The sequence below is a fragment of the Coregonus lavaretus genome, assembly GCF_964263955.1.
Source record: "Coregonus lavaretus genome assembly, chromosome: 28".
NCBI lineage: Eukaryota > Metazoa > Chordata > Actinopteri > Salmoniformes > Salmonidae > Coregonus > Coregonus lavaretus.
Genome location: NC_140015.1, coordinates 13,102,035 through 13,128,473, shown reverse-complemented (window position 1 = coordinate 13,128,473; position 26,439 = coordinate 13,102,035). Strand labels below are relative to the sequence as shown.

General features: G+C 44.4%; 1 protein-coding gene across 5 annotated transcripts; it reads right to left on the bottom strand.

The window, feature by feature from the left end:
- Positions 1 to 1,485: 1,485 nt before the first annotated feature.
- LOC311103311 (V-type proton ATPase 116 kDa subunit a 1-like) lies at positions 1,486 to 24,567 on the bottom strand. 5 transcript variants are annotated; one of them, XM_084144851.1, is made up of 22 exons: positions 24,479 to 24,567; positions 22,677 to 22,846; positions 20,671 to 20,749; positions 20,456 to 20,553; positions 20,203 to 20,343; positions 19,366 to 19,448; positions 18,164 to 18,290; positions 17,831 to 17,913; positions 17,576 to 17,669; positions 14,728 to 14,940; positions 13,213 to 13,363; positions 12,716 to 12,855; positions 10,771 to 10,940; positions 10,562 to 10,652; positions 10,301 to 10,419; positions 9,855 to 10,071; positions 9,621 to 9,728; positions 9,398 to 9,508; positions 7,494 to 7,511; positions 6,850 to 6,967; positions 6,507 to 6,678; positions 1,486 to 2,720 (listed from the first exon to the last, which is right to left on the bottom strand). In XM_084144851.1, the coding sequence occupies exons 2-22, from the start codon at positions 22,791 to 22,793 to the stop codon at positions 2,627 to 2,629; spliced, it is 2,544 nt and encodes an 847-aa protein (XP_084000977.1). In that variant the 5' UTR covers positions 22,794 to 22,846; positions 24,479 to 24,567; the 3' UTR covers positions 1,486 to 2,626. The 5 variants fall into 5 exon arrangements, with proteins under 5 accessions (XP_084000977.1, XP_084000979.1, XP_084000978.1 ...); XM_084144853.1 differs by having other exon boundaries at positions 20,215 to 20,343; XM_084144852.1 differs by having other exon boundaries at positions 22,677 to 22,842; positions 24,479 to 24,563.
- Positions 24,568 to 26,439: the final 1,872 nt, after the last annotated feature.

Below are 26,439 nucleotides of genomic sequence, written 5' to 3'. Positions count from 1 at the left end.
ACTTTGTGCTGTTATGGCGGATGGGGGGATAGTGTTGAGGGCCCTAGAAGAAGAAAAAAAACATTGTCAGGAGAAGAACACAGTGTTCCCTCTTTCTCCCAGTGTCTCAGGACTACTCTTTAAAAGGACACTTTACAGTACCACATGGTTCAGAACCACACTAGCCTCAGGGCCACACCATGTAGACAGAGACCCCATAGACATAGTTAAATTGAGGAGCAACTCTACATGCCTTCCCCTGTATGTTGTCCTTGTTATTCCTTGAGATAAACCAGGTCAGGTTTAATTATGGCGGCAGGTAGCTTAGTGGGTAAGAGCGTTGTGCCAGTAACCGAAAGGTCGCTGGTTCTAATCCCTGAGCCGACTAGGTGAAAAATCTGTCGATGTGCCCTTAAGCAAGGCACTTAACCCTAATTGCTCCTGTAAGTCGCTCTTCTGCTAAATGTATAATAAATTTAAAAAAAAAAAAAAAAAAATTATGGGATGGGGGGGGAGCCTCCTATTTTCAAGTTGTCGTCCACAGGCTTAGAGGGCCAACGTGACTCTGAGCTAGCTGTGCAACAGGAGAAATATCTAGTGTGCACTGAAGATGTTTGGTGTAATAATATCATAACACAATCCCCTGCCATAATAAGTCTTAATCATGTCAATCCATTATGCAATGAAAAGTGGCTTTACTATAAGAAAATACCCATTATGTGAGAGTGGATGTTGATGTGCTACAGTAAGTGCTTAGCCGTTTCTGGACTAATTTCATTTTGGTTAGCACGGAGCTTTAAGATATCACGTGCCATCCCCATAGTTCACATGTAGAGCAGGTCATTAAGAGAATTGATCTGTCACAGACGTTTTAGCTGATGTTCTTAAGACCTTTTTACACATACCGGATTCTGGTAGGACAGCCAGGGAAAAGTTCCCTTATAGTGCAGATAAAGTTTCCTTCCTTTGACAGCTAGTTTTGAAGAACAGAGCACTGTCTAATAAATAACATTTACCTTACTAGAATGATTAAAGTGATTAATAAGCTTCTGCAGTGAGAATGTTTGGCTGCTTGACCAGTGGTCACTCCAGTCCAATACCGCCCTCATGTGGACTCCTGAGACACTACAGACACTGACGCTAAAAACCATACCTGCACTACACTCAGTAACCACCAGAGAGTGCCCTTGGCTTGGTTTAAGTCATCCCGGTATTCATATAGACAAAGTTTCAGTTTTAGCACAGGCTTAGAACTTGATGTTTGTGAATGTATATTGAAAGCATGGATAATGCAATAACTGTTTGCCATACTACCCCAAAACAAGAACTGGAAATGAATGTAAAAAATGTATTTAAAAAATGTGGTGCTAGCATTCAATTCATTATTATCCACTTATTGGCATCTTACCCCCTCAAACACCCAAAACTAATTTACTTGATCGGTTAGCGGCTCACTTGAAACCTATGACCCTCCACCAATCCCAGCCAGAAGAATTGTAATACGTATTTGTTTAACCAGCTCTTTCGTCTTTAATGACAAACACATACAGACAGATTCTCAATGCAACTACCCTCCTATACAGATGTAGTTGACATCTCACAATTATGACAATAGACAGATCCCATTTACATAATCCTGTTGTGTGGTCTGTCCTTCCCTCTCACCGGCCTACACAGTCAGTGTAAACATTTACAGAAAATTAATTAACAGGTGTAGAACAAAGACAAATCAACACACAATGACCGATAATCTTACAGTTATGGATTATCACAGAAAATCCAGCTACTTCCCACACCATTTAAATACTCCACACTAATATGATGACACGTGACAGACAGGTTGCCCATAGTTCACTGCATATCACAGATATGTCGTCGAAAACAGAGCAGTCTGTATAGAACGCAGGTCAAAACGGCAGAAAATGACAGGACGTGTGTCAAGATCTACCTCGTACATAAGAGATTCAATTCACTGCATCGCATAGAGAAGAAACTGTTATCAGGATGAGTCATTGTATGGTAGAATTCATTCCCTTTAGACCTTTTTACAGTAGAGGTCTGATTTTATGTGCTTCAGAGAATGAGTGTGTGAAAATGTTTCCAATGTGTTTTGTGTAAATGTGTATTAATACGAGCAGCGATGTGAGAGGGAGATATTGGTAAGGACAAGGGACAACTAAAAACAAACAAACACTTAAAGACCGAGGAATCTCCTTTACTGGATCTGAGCCTGGTGCCATTTTCTCTCATTTTCAATGGACATCTACTGTATCAATGACAAATCTGCAGAATGACTCAATTTAGACTACCGTAAAGCTAGTCCTTGATTACAATGATCAGAAGTGCAATTCTCACAGTGAGGTTTAAAACACATAATTGGACAGGTATCACAACAAAAAATGCATTAAATAATTTATAGAACACACACAAAACAACCACGGAAATACAGATGTCATTAACTTCAGATTTTCAGAAAGAGCTATTTTACCCAAGATCCTGACCCGTGAGCTCAGTGACAATTACATGGGTTCCTGTGGCAATGCCCAGGATGGGTGGGGTCTACCTCACACCAACATCACTACCACATTGGCTGTCAAGCGGAACAGAATGAGGTTATAGGAGCAGGAGCCAGTGGTCAGTGCAGTGTTCAGTCCTCAAACCTTCCCTCCAGAATGCTTTCAAAGGTGAACGGGAGGAACTTGAAGCCCTGGCCTACGTAGAACTTATTCTGGAATTCCACCCTGAAGAGAACAAGAGAGAGGCAACATTTAACGTCAGGCTTATTACAATAAGTAAATCAATCAATGCAAAGATCAATGCTACACAGACATACTAGTCTAGCACCATCAACGGTTATACAAAAATATTTTGGAAGTTAGTCTGAGGAGTTCCTTTAAACTGGAGTTTCTTTGAGGTGTGTCGATGTTAGGCCAGAGGCTGCAGTATTGGTAACCCTTAATGATTGTATCAAGCCAAAGCCAGTTGGATGACCTTTCAACTGAGGAAGCAGACATGCTTGTCATTCCTCCCTACGTCTGGAGGAGGTAGATTTTCATCTGGGTAGGCGCTATAATATTTCACTAGAATACGCTTAGTGGAAAAGGTTAAACTTAGTCAACTAGCACTACTTTCCTTTAGAACATTTATGGCAACAAAGAAAAAGAGATATGCTTTGTGTTTCTATGAATCTGAGATCGTAATTGCTCCCTGGACTGAAAACTGATTTACAGTGAGCTCCAATAGTATTGGGACAGTGACAAATGTTTTGGCTCTGTACTCCAGCACTTTGGATTTGAGATGATACCGCCCCAAAAATGCTAACCTCCACTGTTATTGTAATGGTGAGAGGTTAGCATGTCTTGAGGGTATGATATTTGTGAGTAACTTTCTCGATCATCATTATTCACGATTAATTCAGGATTATCCATAATCATGGTATTAATGTAGTGTTTAGAAACATTCTATTCTTAATTACAATAAAAGTGACTCCAAAATGACACAATACAGTGGGGAAAAAAAGTATTTAGTCAGCCACCAATTGTGCAAGTTCTCCCACTTAAAAAGATGAGAGGCCTGTAATTTTCATCATAGGTACACGTCAACTATGACAGACAATCCAGAAAATCACATTGTAGGATTTTTAATGAATTTATTTGCAAATTATGGTGGAAAATAAGTATTTGGTAACCTACAAACAAGCAAGATGTCTGGCTCTCACAGACCTGTAACTTCTTCTTTAAGAGGCTCCTCTGTCCTCCACTCGTTACCTGTATTAATGGCACCTGTTTGAACTTGTTATCAGTATAAAAGACACCTGTCCACAACCTCAAACAGTCACACTCCAAACTCCACTATGGCCAAGACCAAAGAGCTGTCAAAGGACACCAGAAACAAAATTGTAGACCTGCACCAGGCTGGAAGACTGAATCTGCAATAGGTAAGCAGCTTGGTTTGAAGAAATCAACTGTGGGAGCAATTATTAGGAAATGGAAGACATACAAGACCACTGATAATCTCCTTCGATCTGGGGCTCCACGCAAGATCTCACCCCGTGGGGTCAAAATGATCACAAGAACGGTGAGCAAAAATCCCAGAACCACACGGGGGGACCTAGTGAATGACCTGCAGAGTACTGGGACCAAAGTAACAAAGCCTACCATCAGTAACACACTTCTCCGCCAGGGACTCAAATCCTGCAGTGCCAGACGTGTCCCCCTGCTTAAGCCAGTACATGTCCAGGCCCATCTGAAGTTTGTTAGAGTGCATTTGGATGATCCAGAAGAGGATTGGGAGAATGTCATATGGTCAGATGAAACCAAAATAGTTACTTTTTGGTAAAAACTCAACTCGTCGTGTTTGGAGGACAAAGAATGCTGAGTTGCATCCAAAGAACACCATACCTACTGTGAAGCATGGGGGTGGAAACATCATGCTTTGGGGCTGTTTTTCTGCAAAGGGACCAGGACGACTGATCCGTGTAAAAGAAAGAATGAATGGGGCCATGTATCGTGTGATTTTGAGTGAAAACCTCCTTCCATCAGCAAGGGCATTGAAGATGAAACGTGGCTGGGTCTTTCAGCATGACAATGATCCCAAACACACCGCCTGGGCAACGAAGGAGTGGCTTCGTAAGAAGCATTTCAAGGTCCTGGAGTGGCCTAGCCAGTCTCCAGATCTCAACCACATAGAAAATCTTTGGAGGGAGTCCGTGTTGCCCAGCGACAGCCCCAAAACATCACTGCTCTAGAGGAGATCTGCATGGAGGAATGGGCCAAAATACCAGCAACAGTGTGTGAAAACCTTGTGAAGACTTACAGAAAACGTTTGACCTGTGTCATTGTCAACAAAGGGTATATAACAAAGTATTGAGAAACTTTTGTTATTGACCAAATACTTATTTTCCACCATAATTTGCAAATAAATTCATTAAAAATCCTACAATGTGATTTTCTGGATTTTTTTTTCTCATTTTGTCTGTCATAGTTGACGTGTACCTATGATAAATTACAGGCCTCTCATCTTTTTAAGTGGGAGAACTTGCACAATTGGTGGCTGACTAAATACTTTTTTTCCCCACTGTACATTATTTACTATTCATTTCTATTGGGCACAAAATAATCTGCAACCAAAAAAAACAGCAAATGCATCCAACAAGTTTGTAGAGTCACAAGCTTGATGTAATCATTGCGTGCTAGGAATATGGGACCAAATAAACTTTTGACTACTTTAATACAAGTGAATTTGTCCCCTAAAATGGGGGGACTATGTACAAAAGTGCTGTAATTTCTCAAACGGTTCACCCGAGATGGATGAAAATACCCTTAAATTAAAGCTGACATATTGCACTTTAACCTCAGTCATTGTATCATTTCAAATCCAAAGTGCTGGAGTACAGAGGCAGTTTTTGTTTTAAGTTAAAATGTCAGCATCTAAAATAGAACAAGACGTGTTTAAGGGGTGACTCCTCACTCAGCTACTGGAGGAATCTCTCTGGCTGGATCAAATGATGGTTTCAGAATAGGAGTGAGTATGTATGCATGTTGGCCACAGCCTCAGCTAGATCAACATTTACTACTGCTATAAATTTGACAGATGTCTGACATTACTTTGGCAGTTCACTCACATTTACAACTGTGTTAGTTAGAAACCACTAAGAAAAATACATTAAAACACTGGACAACAAAAAAAAAAGCTCAGATTCAGAAGGCCTCATTTCCTATTTGTCCTTCCCTAAGGGCCTTTAGGTGAGTGGAGCATTAGAATTCCTATGTGCTGGGTAAATACAGTGATGAGTCTGTCACTGACTCAGTGCTGTGCTTTGTGAGGGTGCCAGTGGATGATCAGTTCCAGTTCAACCGGGCTATTCTGAGACGCCAGATAAGGAGCCTGTCCCCTAATGATGGGACAACATACGTTTCTCCATGATGGCCAGCCAGCATCTCACACACAGCAGTCAATGCTCCACTGCTCTATGGGATGCAGAGAGATTCCAGGTTCCTGGCCAGGAAAGAGAGCTGGTGGTGGGAGCTGGAAAACCACAGCTCCCAGTAGCACCAGTCTGCTTAATACCAGTGGGATGGAGAGACACGCTCTGTTCTCCATAGACACACACACACACACTCAGATGAGGCCCCAGAGCTAAAACAGCTATTACCATAGATACCAGCAGGGGGCGCTACAGGGCTGTGTCACTCCACCATGCCCCCTGACAGAGGAAACTCTTGAAGACATGCTCCTTCCTTTACCCAAGTCAATGAGGAATCCAGACTAGCAGAAGATGGAGCCCTCCACCACAGCTTACAGTGGCTGTTAAGTGCAGGGAAGGTTCTAGAGACCTTAGTTTGAGCCAACAGGTCGTTGAGGATTTCAACACATCCTTAATACAGACACGGAGCAATGCAGCAAGGACTCTACTCATCCTCAGTGTTAACTGATAACATGGGAGCATATATGAGTGACTCACAGTACAGACTGAACAAACATGTTATGTTGCCTATGTGCAAGAGAGAGCAGTGTGTCTCTCTCACCAGTGCAGACGCAGTGCGTGCAGGAAGGCAGACAGGCCCTCCATGATGAGCAGGATGCAGACAGTGAGGACGGCGAAGGCCCCGAAGATGATGGACAGGGCAACGAAACCCCCAAAGCTCCTGGAGGACAGGCCAATGTGCATCACCATGGTCCACAGCACCTCTGACAGCTCTGTGGGATCACACAGAGGAAGAGAAGGAAAACAGATGTTTTATTGGAACATTTCAAAGAGAAACCAAAAAGGGTGAATATAGTATGTCTCAGAGAGAGCGAGCAAGAGAGGAGAGAGCGTGAGAGAGGTTTATGTACTTGCAATGTACTGTGTGTGTGTGTGTGACTCACGTGCGTGTGCCAGGCTGAGAGCCCATAGGCGTAGGTAGGAAGCGGTGTTGGAGATGCAGCCCAGACAATACTCGATGGTGTGGATGGCCTGGTGCACAGCAACGTCCCCAAAGTTAAACTGGAGGACGGAGAGAGAACACACACCGGTATGAACCCCTAGGTGACAGGGACACAACAGTACAGGGACCGGGAGACTCCGGTCCAAATGAGGTCCTCCATCTACAATTAAGTGCATGGCTAAACAGTACCACATTGAGGAAGACATTCACTAGATTAAAACAGCTCCAGAAACACCAGCCTGACCCACTAGTCAGATCTCTGTAGCAGAAGTTTCCCAAGAAGCTCCTTCATTACGACCCATGAACCAGACAAATTAAGATCGGGGCAGACAGTGAGCACTACTAGTCTAAGAGTGCGGCCCAGTTTACTGCTGCGTGATAGAAGAATCCCTTGAAAACCCAGAGACAGCAACAACTCACAGACCACACACACACACACACACCATAGTCAACAGCCTCAGGGGACAGAACACACACAGGACAGAGATACACACTATCACACACAAGCAGAGGCTCAGAGACAGACTAGAAAGACATGCACTTGGGGTGAGGGGAGGGGGAATGGGGCATGAGTGCCTGGCTTACCACTTCCTCCTCGGGGGCCTTGAAAACAATTGACAACAGGTTAGGTTTTAGTTAGTGACAGGTGACAGGACACACAACAGAACACAGTGATGAGAGAAACAGGAGAAAACAATGACATTGAACACAAGAAATGGACGTGTATAATATACAGAAGGTGGTTAGGTGTTGCAGTCGTCACAGGCACTGGATCGAAACTACTGACAAAGTTTCTTAAGGGGCTGCATAAAAACATTATGGCACTGGTATCTAGGTGATGCATAGCCATTCCTCCAAAATCATGCATTTTTGCATGCTTAGTATTTCGTGACAACATTCTACTGTGACATTTCCAGATATATCTCCTATAGGCCTTTGGTCTTTGGCATATTGTTGTTGTGTTTGTGTCTGTGGTTGCTAGGGGGAGACAGTGATGGGGAATGTAGTGACCAATGGGGTTGGTGACCCACTTCTGACAGTGACAGCAGGTGGGACTGGCCTTTGGGTTATACCCTGCTCAGCCATTCAGGGGGGCTGGTTCGGGCAAAGCTAACTAAATCTTAAACCTAGTTAACGGTAGTATAGCTATTTACCATATCTAAGACCAAAGAAGATGGTATTTCCCCATTTAACACAAATGAATGAATTAAGTTGTCGTTGAGGATTAACATGGTAAGCATAATTTGGATACTTGACCAGATGACCCGAGTAGTTTATACGCTGGAATTCTGTAAAGGTGGCCTGTTAAAATGAGTTGCCCCATGTTAAAACAGAAATGCTATATTTACTGTGTTAGTTACTTAGCACCCTGCCTGCCTGAACACCTGCTGGCCAGAGGGAGGAGCTGCACAACTCCAAACACACATAACATACACGCACAGTTTGGTCAGTGAACTGGAAACACACTATGCAATTAATAAATGGCTTGAAGCGGATTGCATGGTGATACATGCAACCACTCCAATCCATTCACTGAATGCCTTTTGTTAATGAGCCAGAGCTCGCATTATCAACATGCGATATCACACGGCTCTAAAGCATCTTGGAAATGAATACAACATACTAGAATTAAAAGATTTGTTTCAGCACAGCCATGTCCACTGAATCATGTAGAGATCTCTTCTAGTCCAAGGCCATAGAGTTTATAGTGACATGGACTGTGGAGTCTAACATTGCTAAATAAAGTAATCTCCAATCAAATTAAATTCCTCTCCACTTCAAAGGTCAAAAATTATAGGAGAGGAATCGGTGTGAAGTGCTTTGAAAGCTGCTCTATAAATCAACAAAAGGTCCTGGGTGTCCGGAACCATAAAAGAGCAAGCTCCGTCTGTAAACCTCAATCACTGCTTCCTGTTGGCTTGTTATGAGAGCTACATAAACCACAACAAACTGACGGCTTGTCTGGTTTGAGGTTCACAGGAGCCTGTTGTCTTGTTTCACGTTTATCAGAAACTACTGAAAAGGTGAGGGAGAGAACACCGAACAATCCCAGACAGTAAACAGTCACACTGAATCAACTCTAAAACTACTCTGAAATCTCACCTACATTTAAAAAGTTGCTTTTCAGGCATTACAATAATGCACATGGAGTAATAAGAGCTGCTGGATTAGCTTTGTGGTCAGTTTCATTTGCTCCTACCAGATCCCACTTCTATAATGAATACGTATTATATGCTGCTGTTAGTGAAGCAGGGAATATGAGAGCTCTGGTAACGTAAAGTCCATGGGTTGGGTTTCTATATGTGGCTGATGACTTCATTATTCAAGGTTATTCCATCTGGGCTAGGTCTGGATCATATTGCCTACAGCAGTGTCCAATGGATTCCGATATTAAGTCTTGGGCCAACATTATAATAGACTACTCTGGTCACGTATATAGTATATGCTAGGCCAACAGAGTGGAGGGTGGGGGTATCCTGGTTTCTCACCTCATGCTCGTCATTCTCTGAGTGCTGGGAGAGCTGGTCATGCTGGATGATCTCAGCCTCGTCCTCCGTGGGGCCGTTCCCCACCCGAATCCCCCCAAAGTTCTGGGTGCCCTGGAGGAACAGACAAGAGGAGGACAGGGGTTATTGTTGGGGGTCACAAACTCTACACTCTAGATCCCAATGGAACAACATGTGTGTGGGAGGGCAGATGTTATTACAGTACCAAGTTCTTCTGCCAGAGGTACTGTCGCCGCATAACCAGGGTTTTCACTATCAACATACAGGGAACACACGCCAGGGCTATCAACACCAGCAACGTCTGAATAACCCTCTATAGAGGGGAAGGACATGAGAAAGAGGGATGTTAGATGGGTATGGGGCTTCACACATAATCCCACCATAAAATGGCTTGCTTAATAAATGGACAGATGAAAGAATGGATGGATGTAATGATCACCTGTCCTCTGTAGAGGGGTTGGTTGGTGGGGTCTTTATAGTTGAACAGGAACATGTTGATGAAGGCGATGAGAAGACTGGGAGCATTTCTGGAGGTGCGAGCGTCGTAGGCCACCCACTTATAGAAGACCAGGATGACCAGGTACCCAAACAGACTGGCCATGAACACAATCTCAGGGATAAAGCCCAGGTAGATGTTCAGGGGTTTCTTGAAATACCTTCAGAAAAGAACAAGACAGGAAATAAATTGTCAGGGTTCCTTAAAGTTACAGTGTGGGATAAAACTATAATTTTTTTTAAAGAGCCCCACCACTTGTTTTGGTAGACAGCAGAGGGATAAGGCTGGGGAAATGTAAACCCTTTGAAATGCATAGACAGTGCTCTATATGCAAGGACTGTAGTTTTAACTTAAATGAGGTGAAACAACATAGGTTAAGCGTGACTCACACGTGGTTGAAGAGACTGAGAGACACTCCAAAAAGCATGTGGATGACACCCAGGATCACTGACATCTTCATCTTGAAGGAGTTGAGGAAGGTCAGCTTGTTGGTGGCGATGTTCCAGATCTGAAGAACACAGTCAAACATAGTTAAAACAATGAAATCAGAATAATGATATAAATGTAACCTATTACATTGATCAAAATAACACTTTTTTTAGCTCACTATCCATCTTTATTGTTTTCACAGGGACTATCGGAGTACTCACTGGATCAATGCCAATGGGGTAAGGTCCATTGAAGACTCCTCTTACTGCGGGGTCCAACTGTAAAACCTTGTTTTCATCAAGTGTCTGAAACCTGAGAACGTCAAACATGGCATGAATCATCACCTTACAGAGGCCACTGCCAACAAGGTACAGTAGGTAAACTAATCCCATCCACAGACAGTATGAGCCAGGCAGAGAGGGATACTTACGACCAGGTGAGGTTGTTAGCGCGGGGGTCGAACATGGGCCTGACGCTCCAGCCAGAGCCAAACAGGTTGAGGGACTTGGAGAAGCAGTCGTTGTAGATGATGCCAGTGTAGATCGAGAAGATGCCCATCAGTAGGATGATGTAGCGCCCAGCAAACACCATGCTGAACATCTACACACAGACAGGAAGTGACACGTTACACTGTTTGATTCTAACACCATGTTGAATATCTACACCCACAGACAGGAAGTGACACGAACATTGTAGAACGTTGCAGACAGAAAATCCACAAATAGAGCCGACGTGATTCCTTATTCTACATGTCAGAGAGGCATGTTTGTTCTACATAGCATATTTCTATCTGTATGTTGCACTCATGTTGAACATCCACACACAGACCGGAAGCTCAGCGTTCAACACCATAGTGCCCTCAAAGCTCATCACTAAGCTAAGGATCCTGGGACTAAACACCTCCCTCTGCAACTGGATACTGGACTTCCTGACGGGCCGCCCCCAGGTGGTAAGGGTAGGTAACAACACATCTGCCACGCTGATCCTCAACACGGGGGCCCCTCAGGGGTGCGTGCTCAGTCCCCTCCTGTACTCCCTGTTCACCCATGACTGCATGGCCAGGCACAACTCCAACACCATCATTAAGTTTGCCGACGACAACGATGAGACAGCCTATAGGGAGGAGGTCAGAGACCTGGCCGTGTGGTGCCAGGATAACAACCTCTCCCTCAATGTGACCAAGACAAAGGAGATGATTGTGGACTACAGGAAAAAAAAAGAGGACTGAGCACACCCCCATTCTCATCGACGGGGCTGTAGTGGAACAGCTTCAAGTTCCTTGGTGTCCACTTCACCAACGAACTATCATGGTCCAAACACACCAAGACAGTCGTGAAGAGGGCACGACAAAGCCTATTCCCCTCCACAGGAGACTGAAAAGATTTGGCATGGGTCCTCAGATCCTCAAAAAGTTATACAGCTGCACCATCGAGAGCATCCTGACTGGTTGCATCACCGCCTGGTATGGCAACTGCTCGGCCTCCGGCCGCAAGGCACTACAGAGGGTAGTGCGTACGTGCCAGTACATCACTGGGGCCAAGCTTCCTGCCATCCAGGACCTCTATACCAGGCGGTGTCAGAGGAAGGCCCTCAAAATTGTCAAAGACTCCAGCCACCCTAGTCATAGACTGTTCTCTCTGCTACTGCACGGCAAGCGGTACCGGAGCGCCAAGTCTAGGTCCAAAAGGCTTCTCAACAGCTTCTACCCCCAAACCACAAGACTCCTGAACAGCTAATCATGGCTACCCGGACTATTTGCACCACCACACCATCTTTTTACGCTGCTGCTACTCTGTTAATTATTTATGCATAGTCACTTTAACTCTACCCACATTTACATATTACCTCAACTACCCGGTGCCCCCGCACATTGACTCTGCACCAGTACCCCCCTGTATATAGCCTCCCTACTGTTATTTTATTTTACTTCTGCTCTTTTTTTCTCAACACTTTTTTGTTGTTGTTTTATTTTACTTTTTTATTAAGAAATAAATGCATTGTTGATTAAGGGCTGTAAGTAAGCATTTCACGGTAATGTCTACACCTGTTGTATTTGGCGCATGTGGCAAATAAAATTTGATTTGATACGTTACACTGTTAGAATCTCAGGACAAAAATACAAATGTTTCTGGTCTCAGTTACATTTTGTTTTAGCCATAAAGAGGATTTGGTTATTTATTCACACTCCAAAAGCATCAACTTGAAACAAACTGGCCATCATGATGCCACTACAGTGTTAGGGCCATAGTAGAGATAATCTGTCTAAAGCGGAGAGGTAACCAAGCCCATTTAGTCACCAGTAATGGCGCTAGAGGCTGGATAGGGGGTGAGGGATGAAGCTGGTGGGTTGATGGCAGGGGTAGTGACGGCCATACCTCGTTGTCGTTCTTCTGGGCGACCAGGCGGCTCTCTCTCAGGACCAGGTAGAGGGCAGCGCAGGTCATGAGCACCCCATGGCCCAGGTCCCCAAACATGACAGCGAATAGGAAGGGGAAGGTGATGATGGTATATGGGGCTGGGGACAGGGAGGGAGGGACTCATGAGCATACACATGGAGGAATGGGAGACTGAACCAACCCAAGCTCACACTGACACACGTACCAATGATACACAATACAGCATGATCAACAGTGATGGGGTGATAATGGGGGAAATAGACTTGGCACCGGGGGTGAACATTTATCACCTGCTTTGGCGCAGTGATCTAGCCAGCTGGATACATTATGTGAGTTATGAGATCCCTAGAAAATAAAGTCTGCTGCCTAGTGAGGTACATGAAACAATACCTTTTATCTGAACAATAGGCAGTTAAATTATAAAAGGGGAATGAAGGATGGAGCGAGAGGAGGTTGATTGTGTCAGACATGGTTACCTGGGTTAATCTCACGGTAGTTGCCGATACCGTAGGCGTCTACGATGTTCTGGAAGCCCGAGGTGAACTTGTTGGTCTTGTTGAAGGTGGGCGGGGTCTGCTTGGTCTGCATCCTGTTGAGGATGGAGGGGACGGTGGAACCGCTCTTCTCCTGGAGACCAAGACAGAAAAACGGTCAGAGAATGGTCAGGAGGACCACAACACCACCACTCAGTTTACCTCGACTCCCTGTAAAAGTTCAGCCCTACAAGGCATTGAGAACAGCAGGAGTTGCCCAGCTAGCTCAATCTCCCATGAACATGTCTAATAAAGGGATATTGCGTTGTTCCAGCCGGAGTCCGACTGTCAGATGGCCTGGAATCTCCTCAGCACTCAGGAATGAGAGGAATCCTCCTGCTTTCCCCATTAGTCTGTAGACTGGGCACTGGGACCTTCCATACCTCCATCACTCACACAGATCTGCAACATCTTCAATAAATCAGATTAATATGACAGATGCATTTCCACAGCTGGTTTGGCGATGAATCTATCACACTACATGTATCATCTGATCTCCCACACCTGCTGTGAGTGAAGGACAACAGCTTGTCCAAGGGATGCTTTGATGGCTGAGATAGAAGCAGAATCGTTGTGTGTTTTAAGGGCAGTATGTCCTTGTGTTTCTCAACAAGACGTGTGGGGTAAAAATAGCCTGGTGGGATAAATGCAGCATGGAGAGTGAATGCTGTGCGTGACAGGGTTAAGCCCTTACTGGCATGAACAGGACAGGACAGGTCGACAGGACAGGACAGGACGACAGAACAGGACGACAGAACAGGACAGGACGACAGAACAGGACAGGACGACAGGACAGGATGACAGGACAGGACCAGGAGTGTGTGTGCCTATGTCTGTTTGTGTGTGTTCCTACTTCCTATGTCTGTGCAAGCCTCCCTCTGAGGGAGAGAGTGGCAAACAGACCAAGGTAAAAAAGGGAAGACATTCATTCCTTCCAAGCCCCTCATAATTGTTTGAATCCGCTCCATTCCAACCACCCCTCTAATGCCCGACCTCCCTGGTGTACCACAGCATGACATCCTGATACCGCTGGAATCTGGCCTCCTAATAGGTGTAAAATCCTCACATATCCAGCACTCACGCAGTGCCTCTCCTCGCCCTGTTAGCACTGTCTCTCAGTCTGGATCTGTTACGTCTTAACGCCCTAGCAGAGTCTAGGCATAATGACCTCACAGCTGGGTTAAGAGGTGACTACGAGGCTCACTGGTTCTTAATGCTACTGTGTTTCTATCAATGAACTTGACCTAAACAGTCTCATAGAAATGTTCCCATTAAATAGATATGGAATGTATAGTCCCTAAGGATGCATCCCAAATGGCACCCATTCCCACTATTTTTGACCAGAACCCTATGGACTCTAAAGGTAATAGGGCACCATTTGGGATGCAACTTAAAACTTCACGTAGGATTTCATGTACCTCCATGCCTCTAGTCTAGACAGGTGTCCACTCAACTCACCGTGCCTCTGCGCAGGGCGAACTGGATTGAGTCCATGTCTGATACGGGGCACCACACCTCGGCGATCAGACACTTCTGGGTGACATCGATGTTGCACAGGTTCAGGGTGTGGTAGATGGCCTTCATCTTCCTCACCTTGATGAACCACACCCTGACGGTCTTGGCTGCAGCCTGCAGCACCCGCTGTCTGTGGTCCTCCGTCTGGTTCAGCACCTGGAGATGGGAGGGAGATTAGGGTTCGAGCTGAGGTAATCGATGAAGACGAGATATGACTAGGATGCTACTGTAGTTGAAACCTTGTGTGGCTGGGTACAGAATATATCCCACTGTGCAACTAGCTAAGGTGCAAGGTGCTCTGTCCTAGACAGTCTACCGACTGTTCATGTGACTTTCTGACAAAGTTTGCAGGCAGTTCTCAATTGACACATTCGCACTCTGAGCATTTAAAGTGATGTCTAACTTAAATCGACCTCAATTGGAAAACTAACACATACAGGCCTAAATGTAGGCCAGGACCAGAAACTGTGGCATCAGGACAATCCTCTGGCAGTTTCCACTCAACACTATAACTGTGTGGGGAGTGGCATTGAACTGTAAATGCTGTTGCAATGAATCATGTTTTCCTTCTTATTTGTGGAGATGGTTCATATTAATAGAAGGCTTTGCTGGGCAGTGTGCACTGTGTGATCAAGTTTGATAAGGGGTTATATCTGACCCAGGATAGCAGGGTTTCCCGTAAGAGCCGGCGGAGGCGTTCTCAGGTATGCAGCACTGACTCATATCAAGTTGTCTTATGATCAACGGATTGCTAACATGCCGCTACCCTACACCCACACACACTCTTGCCCACGTTGTCGAGACCCTCTCACGCCCACACACTCTGTTCACTCCCAAACTAGCGGGCCGGGCATTACCCCTCCACCCTCACCCTTCTCTCTTGTCGACAACAATCCCGCCCCCGTAGCGACAGGCATAACAGTGGCCCCTCAAACAGCGAGGCAAGCAGTCCCAGGCACTTATTGGCAATGCGAGGATGTTAACATTTCTGGCAGACAGGAGGCCTGCCAAACATAATGTCCAGACTGGGGGCTGTGACTGATCCTGAGCCACAGAGATCCTAAACACACACACACCACTGACTGTCTGTCTACCATAGAAAAGTGGCATGTTGAGTGACTCATTTTTTAAAACTTCAAGCTAAGCCGAGAATGTGAGTAGTAAATGTGGTCATTATGTGAGTGTGGGTGGAGTGGGTGAGAGAGTGGGTGGCTAATCAGCTGAACTCTGTGTAAACCACCCTGATGATCAACTGGTTTCCTATATGGTGAGGCGAATGAGTGAGGGTTCCTCCGAGCCAAACAAGGAAAGGATGCCTTTTATCCATCCAAGTGTAAACAGTCTACACCACCAGACTACGTAGGGCTTTGGAGCAGAACAGTACAACACAATAACAGAAGTGGGTATTCCCAGAGGGAGTATAGGGTTTCTCTTAGTATAGGGATGGTGTTGCTCCATACAGTGCTGCTGTTCCATGGTAGGCTAAACTACAGTTCTGTCTGTGAGGACTGGACTTCTAAAGATCACAGCTCACATGTTGCTCAACAGCTGCAAAAGCCAGAAAACACTGAGACAGGCATTGTTCCTGGGTCACCAGACACGGTTGGCACAAAGAGACAGGGTGTTACACACTGGATTATAATACCAAAGAGGTGCTCTGTGTGTGTGTGTGTGTGTGTGTGTGTGTGTGTGTGTGTGTGTGTGTTTGTTTTGGGATTGGCCTTCACTCCCAGTCCCGTGCCTGTTTTTGCCACCGTTTTAGAGCGGTGAGTCACTGTGCCAGGTTTAGAGGTGCTCTCCCAAAGCCAGGCCAGTGTGTGTGGGCGGGAGAGTTTATCCACTAACATCACACCGGTGCCTCCATCACCAGCGCCTGGCACAAACTGGCAGGGGCAGATCCATTTCAGCCACCTCATGGGCCTGGCACGGCACAGATGACAACCGTTTCTGACCGCTCCTTGTAGCTTTTCACACCCAGCTCCACCCAGCCCATTCATGCTGACGCCCACTACCGCCAAAGAGATGAAGTGAGACAGACACTCTGAAGCCAGAACGTTTGAGATGATATGAGCACTGCAGACACAAACAGAAGTTCACTCAATTTGAAGGCCTCCCTAATGTGATCAGCAAACATCTCATCTCCTCTGTGGTCTTGTGTAATAAACGATCTATTACGGCAAACACTGCTGGGTGAACTAGTGTCAGTCTTTCCGTCCACTTCATCATAATTTGGCTGAGGGCTTAGTACAGAGGAAATAGCAGTGGTAGAAAGTGGAACTGAAATTTCCGTGGAGATTGCATCAGCAAAACGCAGAGCAAGAAACCTGACTATGCAAACGTCTAACTTTAGCAGAAAAAAGGTAAATAAAGATCCATCCAAAAAGCAGGTCAAAAGGTGAGACTAATCTCATGTTCAACAATAGAAAAAAGGTCACTGTTCTACCTTCAGAATGGTAGACTAAAACCGCCTTTGAATTAGCCACATGCGGTCACATACCACTCCCCTCCCCACCACCACAGCCTCCGGCAGCTGAGTATACAGTTAGAGAAAACAGAACACTGATCAGAAGCCATGATAGAGCCCAGATCAAGTTCACAATGAAAACAGATATGAAAGAGATATTGAAAGACTAACCCATATGAAAACAGGGTGATTTCTCAGGAAAACTGTAAGGATCTGTTAGATTTAATGAATGTAACAAGCCATTATATAATGTAAATATCTGTTAGTTTTGTCTGGCTGACTGTGTGGGTGGACTCCCTGTGTTACAACAGGCCAGGCAGGTCGTACCATCTGCAGGTCATCGATACGGGTGGCCACCCCTGCAGCCATCTCCTTCCTCTCCTGGGGGGTCTCTGGACATGGGTACAGTGACGCTCGGAACCTGAGGGGTGAAGGAGAGAGGGGTTGATCAATTAAGGAGAATGTCTTACCAAAACCAATCAACCCAGAGTGCCTGGAGGGGAACAGAAAACCAATTCCAACATTCCTCTGTCTAGATTGGTTAGTGTTCCTTGAATTTGTCAACCAATCACTGCCCCTTACCCTTCACATATCTTCCTGACCCGAGTCTTCAGCTGATCTCCTTGGAAGAATATGATGAACACAGACTTATAGACCTGGTCACCCTGTAGAGGAAACATCAACATGAGTTAAGTGAAGAGGAGACAAAATATTGCCTGATAGTGATACTTCTGCTCTATCATAAAGGGTATGGATGAGGAAGCATGAATAAGGACATCAATGCCACTCATATGACAATCACGCAATGACACCAAGCAGTCATGGTACAACAGTATACGTCACAAAATCCTGCATAGTTTTTGTTCCCCTAAGCCCTCCAATTTATTATACTAGTATCAGTGAATAGTTACTGACCGTGGCAGGGTCCTCCAGTGAGTCTTCAATGTCTGCCTGCCTCAGGAACACGTTACCACGGCAAACCCTCCACAGCATCCTCTCAAACGTAGGGATGCGCTCCCTGCCGATCACCCCGGCAACAAACCTACAGGAGGACGATAAGGCATGGATCAGCATTTACAGTAGATTTGCTACGAAATGTATATCCCTCATCTCAACCTTACTTCAAAATAAGGTGTTTGATATTTGCAATGAGTTCGGTCCCTAAATGGCAGCTCAACTTGGAGCTGATCCAAGATCAGTGCGTATGGCAACGGCCTGACAGAATGTACCCCGGGCACATAAGGATGGAGGTCATTGATTTTGTTTGTTCACACTGGTGATGGGAGCACTGCTGATGAAAACATCCTCTCTGAATAGTGGGGGACATAGGAATGGGAGCTGAGGGCATAGGGGCAAAGGAGGCGCATCAAACATAGACAGACTTCAGATGGGAAGCCCTAGGGCCCCATCCGTACATAGCAATCCATTACCAAATGAGTTCCAAGCTCTGCCACCCAACCACAATATTAAGCTATTTTAGTTACGGTTTTCTGATATTGTGAATTTTTCCCCGATTTGCTTACTTCTTTTGCTGTGTCTTTATAATGACATTTAATCACATATTTTCTTCGTCTCTGTCTGCAAATAGATTACAACCTTTGAAGTCCCCCTTCTAGACTGTATTTGTGTCCATGTATCCATTTTGTGTTGCTGGTGTTTGCATGCTCTGTAAACTGCTTATCATCACCATTTATGTCCATCTGCTCACACTCTCTGTCCACAGAACCCTGATAAACAGAGAGCTACATCGTACTGTCAAGCAACAAGCTAGAGTGGTAGCACCTGTAGTAGTAGTACTGGCTTCTTACCAACCATTAAAAGTAATTAGGAAACAATTGGCCACCGATACTGACAGAGCATGTGGGCTGTCAGCTTAGGGACTAAGTACACACAAAGACACAGCACCGCCACACACACTCCGTCAAGTGACCTTAGTTGGCCGACTAATCTGACAGCCTGAGCTTGTGTGGGCGAAACCATTGGTTAGGTGTTACACTGACTCCACCTCCAGGAAGGAACAGATGGTTTAATGTAATGGCGGTCCTTTTATTGACCTTTAAGTCTGGAGGAGATGGCTAATCCATCCTTAATAGAGTGGACCAAGGACTCAGACTCACCCCAGTCTGAGAGGAGCACGGGTCCCTGCTTCAGCAGGATCCATCAGGGTAGATGACTCCTCCAGCAGGTTGGGCTCCTCCATCTGCAGCGGGGTGGAGAGAATGACAACCATTACATTTTGACCAAGATATTTTCAGGCAATTAGACGTGTGATAACACATTTAGAAATGCAGCCCTGTTTTCAGGAACAACTGCCTAGCTTTGTTGTTGGGGGAACTATTTACAACCTGGGAAGGTTTGACGGTTCAGTGGCTTGAGCTCTGGGCAGGATGATATATTGAACAAAACAGGCCAGGCTAGTGAGATGGTCTTCATAAAACATAGTAAACAGCTAGCTGATGTTTATATGAACAGTAAATGATTGGCAAAAAAGGTTACACATTTGGCTGAATGATTCACCCCCATGCGACCTCATAAGCACTTGTAAAAGAGGTGATAACATTCTAAGTTCAAGTAGCTTTGCTTGCAAACTCAGTCGAGTGGATTTGAAGCAGGTCAAAAGGTACAGACAGTAGGTAGTCTTGTCTCCGTCATATGAGAATGACTATCTGTGTATGGCGTATTACTCAGCTATGTAACCTAGTTGCATCATTAAACTTGAATAACTGGTCTGGGGTTGGGCAAGTAATAACCTAACCGTTACAAATACACAGGCCTTAGGCTACCATATAAAGTACATAGGACGCGTGTTTCAAAAAGCACAAAGCAAATGTTAGCAGACATCTGATCCATACTAAGTTAACATAATCTTATGATACACTATTTAGTTGCAAGGGGCCTAGTCAATAAGGCAGCCACAGAAACGCTGTGAGTAAGAAGTGAATCGGTTTGTGTACAGTGGAGATGACCTCATTGAAGAACTGCTGGGTGCGGCGCAGGATGTGCTTGAGCTCCGTCAACTCCAGGAAGTTCTTCTTCAGGGCCTCTTGGTTGGTGTTGATCTCTTTCAGCTCATTCTCCAGCTTCTCAAATGTGGCCTATAGAGACAGAGGGTGATGGGGGAGTTAGTGAGCTGGGGACATGGTGAGTTGAGCACTTTGTAACTGGAGTGGATTCTTAGACACGAGTGAGAGAACGGGGAGAATTTACCTCCAGGTCAATCATGTCCCTAGGGAGGGGGACCTCTGGGTTCTCTCCTGTGTCCACCATTGGAATGTTGGCTTTCTTGATCTCCTTCTCCACAAACCCTGTGAGAGAGCGAGATGACTGGGTCTGATTAGGGGTAACTAAAGGCAGTGATACTGTTGTAAATATGGGGGAGTATAATGCGTGAAGCAATGGGTTAAACACTTGAGCTCACTCACGCAGCTTGCGGTCCATCTCCTCACATCGACGCACTTCATTGACAAACTTGCGCTGGAACACGTTCACGTCTGGGTTCAACTGTAATGTAAACATATCAACTATTCAAAACCTTTGCCATCGCAGGGATAAAAATGACTTCAATCCATTTGCCATTTTCTGTCAATTAGAGACAAACATTGCATTGTAACACTAAGATGTATTCAAAGAAATTGTAGCTTAGGCTACTTCTATAAAAATATTTATTTGTGAAACTGCAATAACTCATCCAGGAAACCTCAGTGCGAAAACAGCATATCTTCTGAAAGCAATGCTGACACCAGTTAGATATCATATGGTCTTATGAATGAGGAGAGGTAGTACAACCAAATAAAGGGTATAATAACACATACTGGGTACAACAGCTAGTCCCTTCCAGTGTTTTCCCTAGGATTTTTTTCAGAAAGTGTGGCAAAGTTAGTGTGGGGGGTAGGGAGGTTGTCCTTATGCTGGGGTAGTGTGGGGGCATGCACCCCCGTGAGTATTTTTTGGGGAGAACGACTGTGAGAAGGTCACTTCTGGTGACTTTTTAAAAAGGACATTCTACTCCAAAATGCATGAAAGTTAAATTATGTTGACACCATCTGAAATAAAAATTCCCTTTAAAAGCATTATAGACTAACTGATGCAGCATAGCAGCTTCAAATAAATAGGCTGAAGCATGGCATTGCCCATCTGTATTTACCTCATTGAAAACCCCCAAAGACTCAATGAGTCAAATGCTACAAATATACACTGAGTGTACAAAAAATTAGGAACACCTGCTCTTTCCATGACATACACTGACCAGGTAAATGCTATGATCCCTTATTGATGCCACCTGTTAAATCCACTTCAAATCAGTGTAGATGAAGTGGAGGAGACAGGCTAAAGAAGGATTTTTAAGCCTTGAGACAATGGAATATGGACTGTATGTGTGCAATTCACACGTTGAATGGGCAAGACAAAATATTTAAGTGCCTTTGAACGGGGTATGGTAGTAGGTGCCAGCCACACCGGTTTGAGTGTCAAGAACTGCAAAGCTGTGGAGTTTCACGCTCAACAATTTCCCGTGTGTATCAAGAATGGTCCACCACCCAAAGGACATCCAGCCAACTTGACACAACTGTGGGAAGCATTGGAGTCAACATTGCCCAGCATCCATGTGGAATGCTTTTGACAACTTGTAGAGTCCATGCCCCGACGAATTGAGGCTGTTCAGAGGGCAAAAGGGGGTGCAACTCAATATTAGGAAGGTGTTCCTAATGTTTTGTACACTGTGTACATCATAACTTCTCACTCCAGGGTTTCTTCTGGAACAACAGGTGGCCAATTTAAAGTTAATTTTCCTGCAATTCCACGCCATGACATTTGGTTTTATTTATTGGAAATTCTCCCTGTCTATTTTTTATTTTGGTGATTGTTAGTTCTCAAATATGATCTTATAAAAAAAAATGTATAGGTCCATTATATTTTCTACATACTTTTTCTGGTTTTAGTCATTTATGTTTAAACTGAAGACGTTTCACCATCCCAAAAATGTATTATAATAATAAATTTTTTGAGTGGCGGCAACAATTTAGCAGCGGCGGCCCGCAGCTGCTAAATGAATATATGGGAAATACTGCCTTTGTTTGTTTCCCCCACCCCATATGATCCCTTCTTTCCCATGCTCAGCCTGAAGTGTCAACTATGTGCACATGATAAAAATGTTGCAGACGCAAAGGTATGTGCTTTCACAACCATCTGACTGATGTTACTACAACAGACTACCATATTCATCTACCTCCTTCCTGAGTATGTCCTTTGTTAACAGCCATACATTACACTGTTCTAGACCTATATAGCCTGCAAATGGAAGGAATGAGATGCCACCCATTGACAGACAGAATAGCCCTCAAAATAAGAAAATAAGTGTTAATAATCATTGAGTCTAGCTCCAGAGAGCATCACAATGAGGAAGGGAAGAAGAGAAGCCTGGACGACTCACATCACGGAATTGCACCATTCCGATCTCTCCCAATTCGCTGACGCAGCAGTAGGCAGACTCTGATTGGAGGTAGAGCTGGGCCAGGGTCATCTCCTCACTTCTGAAGAGTTCCCCCATGGTGGCGTAGTGGGGTGCACCTGCTCAGCACAGCGATCCTCCTGGATATCTAGCTAGGGACAAAGATATTGAAAACATCACCTACACAGTAAACAGGAGAAGCCGAGTTCTACCAGAAGGGATGAGCCTCCAATGTTTTCAAAAAGACAGCCAACTGAGTATACATAGGCCTACATTGCCAACAGAGTTCCCTTGTGTTGTTTCCTTTAACACAACAATAGCCTTAACTTTTTGACTTGAAGTGTAATTTCAGAGAAAAAGATTAGCATAGACCTGCACCCTCTTCTAATCTGTGTGTTGTAAGGATGACCCTAATTGTACAGCAGTAATGAACAGTCTGTATTTTATTTATTTTTAGTCATTTAGCAGACGCTCTTATCCAGAGCGACTTACAGGAGCAATTAGGGTTAAGTGCCTTGCTCAAGGGCACATCGACAGATTTTTCACCTAGTCGGCTCTGGGATTAGAACCAGCGACCTTTCGGTCACTGGCACAACGCTCTTACCCACTAAGCTACCTGCCGCCCTATGGTGTGATAGTTTACACTTGAGCAAGGAGCAGGCATGTGACCGAAAAAATCTGACATCTAGCCCCCATAATCATTGCAGGAATTCAGATTGGCTCATTAGTCATTATTTTGTCATGAAACTGGGTAGCCACTATAATACCTCTAAAAGTACCATCATATGTGACAGTAGATCCTCATTGAGTTTCATCTTGTACAATCAATGACAGATTTTCTAGCCAAGCCAAGGTTTTGAGTTTCTCAGTCTAGGGTGCAAACTGACTCAGGACAGACAACAGGTTCTCACACAATATTAATTAGAAGTAAGTTAAACACACATATTCAGATGTTCTTGAAGTGCAAATGCCTCGAGTGCCATAACAGGTTTAGTTAGCGAGCTATGGATTAAGCCGCATCATATGACCTGCTGTACCAGTCAAGCAGGACTAAATCTTCAATATTAAAACACTATAACTACAACGGTTGATCAACTAGTGGGGATACATTTAGCAAACTATTTCGTTAAAGTCCATGCAAGAGGAGCTCTAGAGTAGGATCACTGCTTATTTAGCATATCTGCATGAACATTTTTTGACAGCTCGAGCCAGGCATTGAGTCTGATCAGCTGTCAAAACACACTAAAAACACTACTCGTTAACTAGCTACACAATAACAAAGCAGTTCCCTCTAAAATTCGCTAGCCAACGGTATAATTAATTGTCAGCGTATATCGACGACGCAAAGCCGATATGCGCGGACAATTAATTGTACCGCTGGCTAACTGAGCTAACTAACATTACTAGCAAGCTAACTAACTAGTTAGCCATGGCGCAGGCGAAGCACTTATTGGACCTGGGCAAACTTTCTGGTAACGTACGCTGGCTAACGCTGTTCAGCAAAAACAACAATGAGTACAAAATGGCTAGCTAATGTTCTTATTCGACTGACACTCAGGTTATTTAGCTATGTGACGTCTATTGACAGAAAGCTAGATAATCTTAAACCATAGCAAGTTAAAGCTAGCAAGCTACAGTAGCTCGCTAAGACTGAGTGAGGTGGATGTCACTGAATCATCCGTAACGTTTGCTTTACTAGCTAACTAGCTACCGGAAAACCCATATTTTGGAAACAATGCTGGTATTGAACAGCGAATACTGTCACCAAAACATCAATTTCTTACTATTGTTGTAGCTAGCTACTAGTCTTCTGCTCCCCAGTTTTCAACGCTGTTCGCAACCCTGTTCCACACACAACGCTCAACGAAATGTCAGCTGACCAGCCTTCATAATCAGAGGCTATCTCCTCACGTGACTGAGAATGCAGAACGGTGATGATCATGATGACGCACACCTCAACTCATACAGTACCAGTCAAAAGTTTGGACACACCTACTCATTCAAGGGTTTTTCTTTATTTTTTCTATTTTCTACATTGTAGAATAATAGTGAAGACATCAAAACTATAAAATAACACATGGAATCATGTAGTAACCCAAAAAGTGTTAAACAAATCAAAATATATTTTATATTTGAGATTCTTCAAATAGCCACCCTTTGCCTTGATGACAGCTTTGCACACTCTTGGCATTCTCTCAACCAGCTTCACCTGGAATGCTTTTCCAACAGTCTTGAAGGAGTTCCCACATATGCTGAGCACTTGTTGGCTGCTTTTTCCTTCACTCTGCTGTCCGACTCATCCAAAACCATCTCAATTGGGTTGAGGTCAGGGGATTGTGGAGGCCAGGTCATCTGATGCAGCACTCCATCACTCTCCTTCTTGGTAAAATAGCTCTTACACAGCCTGGAGGTGGGTTGGGTCATTGTCCTTTTGAAAAATAAATGATAGTCCCACTAAGCCCAAACCAGATGGGATGGCGTATTACTGCAGAATGCTGTGGTAGCCATAGTGGTTAAGTGTGCCATGAATTCTAAATAAATCCCAGACAGTGTCACCAGCAAAGCACCCCCACACCATAACACCTCCTCCTCCATGCTTTACGGTGGGACCTACACATGCGGAGATCATCTGTTCACCCACACCGCGTCTCACAAAGACACGGCGTTTGGAACCAAAAATCTCCAATTTGGACTCCAGACCAAAGGACACATTTCAACCGGTCTAATGTCCATTGTTCGTGTTTCTTGGCCTAAGTAGGTCTCTTCTTCTTATTGGTGTCCTTTAGTAGTGGTTTCTTTGCAGCAATTCGACCATGAAGGCCTGATTCACACAGTCCCGTCTGAACAGTTGATGTTGAGATGTGTCTGTTACTTGAACTCTGTTGAAGCATTTATTTGGGCTGCAATTTCTGAGGCTGGTAACTCTAATTAACTTATCCTCTGCAGCAGAGGTAAATCTGGGTCTTCTATTCCTGTAACGGTCCTCATCAGGGCCTGTTTCATCATAGCGCTTGATGGTTTTTGCGACTGCGATTTGCCACAAACATAACACTTTGTATTCAGGACAAAAAGTGTATTGTTTTGGAAATGTGTCTTGCAGTATTACTTTAGTGCCTTGTTGCAAACAGGATGCATGTTTTGGAATATTTTTATTCCGTACAGGCTTCCTTCTTTTCACTCTGTCAATTAGGTTAGTATTGTGAAGTAACTACAATGTTGTTGATCCATCCTCAGTTTTCTCCTATCACAGCCATTCAACAATGTAACTGTTTGAAAGTCACCATTGGCCTCATGGTGAAATCCCTAAGCGGTTTCCTTCCTCTCCGGCAACTGAGTTAGGAAGGACACCTGTATCTCTGTAGTGACTGGGTGTATTGATACACCATCCAAAGTGTAATTATTAACTTCACCATTCTCAAAGGGATATTAAATGTCTGCTTTATTTAAAAAAAAATTACCAATCTACCAATTGGTGTCCTTCTTTGCAAAGCATCAGAAAACTTCCCTGGTCTTTGTGGTTGAGGGACCTTACATATACAGTTGAAGTCAGAAGTTTACATACAGTACACCTTAGCCAAATACATTTCAACTCAGTTTTTCACAATTCCTGACATTTAATCCTCGTAAAGATTCCCTGTCTTAGGTCAGTTAGGATCACCACTTTATTTGAAGGATGTGAAATGTCAGAATAATAGTAGAGAGAATGATTTATTTCAGCTTTTATTTATTTCATCACATTCCCAGT

Coding starts and splice junctions, on each gene's coding strand:
- LOC311103311 (XM_084144851.1), bottom strand. CDS start 22,793: ATGGGGGAACTCTTCAGAAGTGAGGAGATGACCCTGGCCCAGCTCTAC. Junction 9,729..9,854: donor AACCCCTCTACAGAGGACAG/GTGATCATTACA, acceptor TCCCCTCTATAG/AGGGTTATTCAGACGTTGCT. Junction 6,679..6,849: donor TCTCAGCCTGGCACACGCAC/GTGAGTCACACA, acceptor GTGATCCCACAG/AGCTGTCAGAGGTGCTGTGG.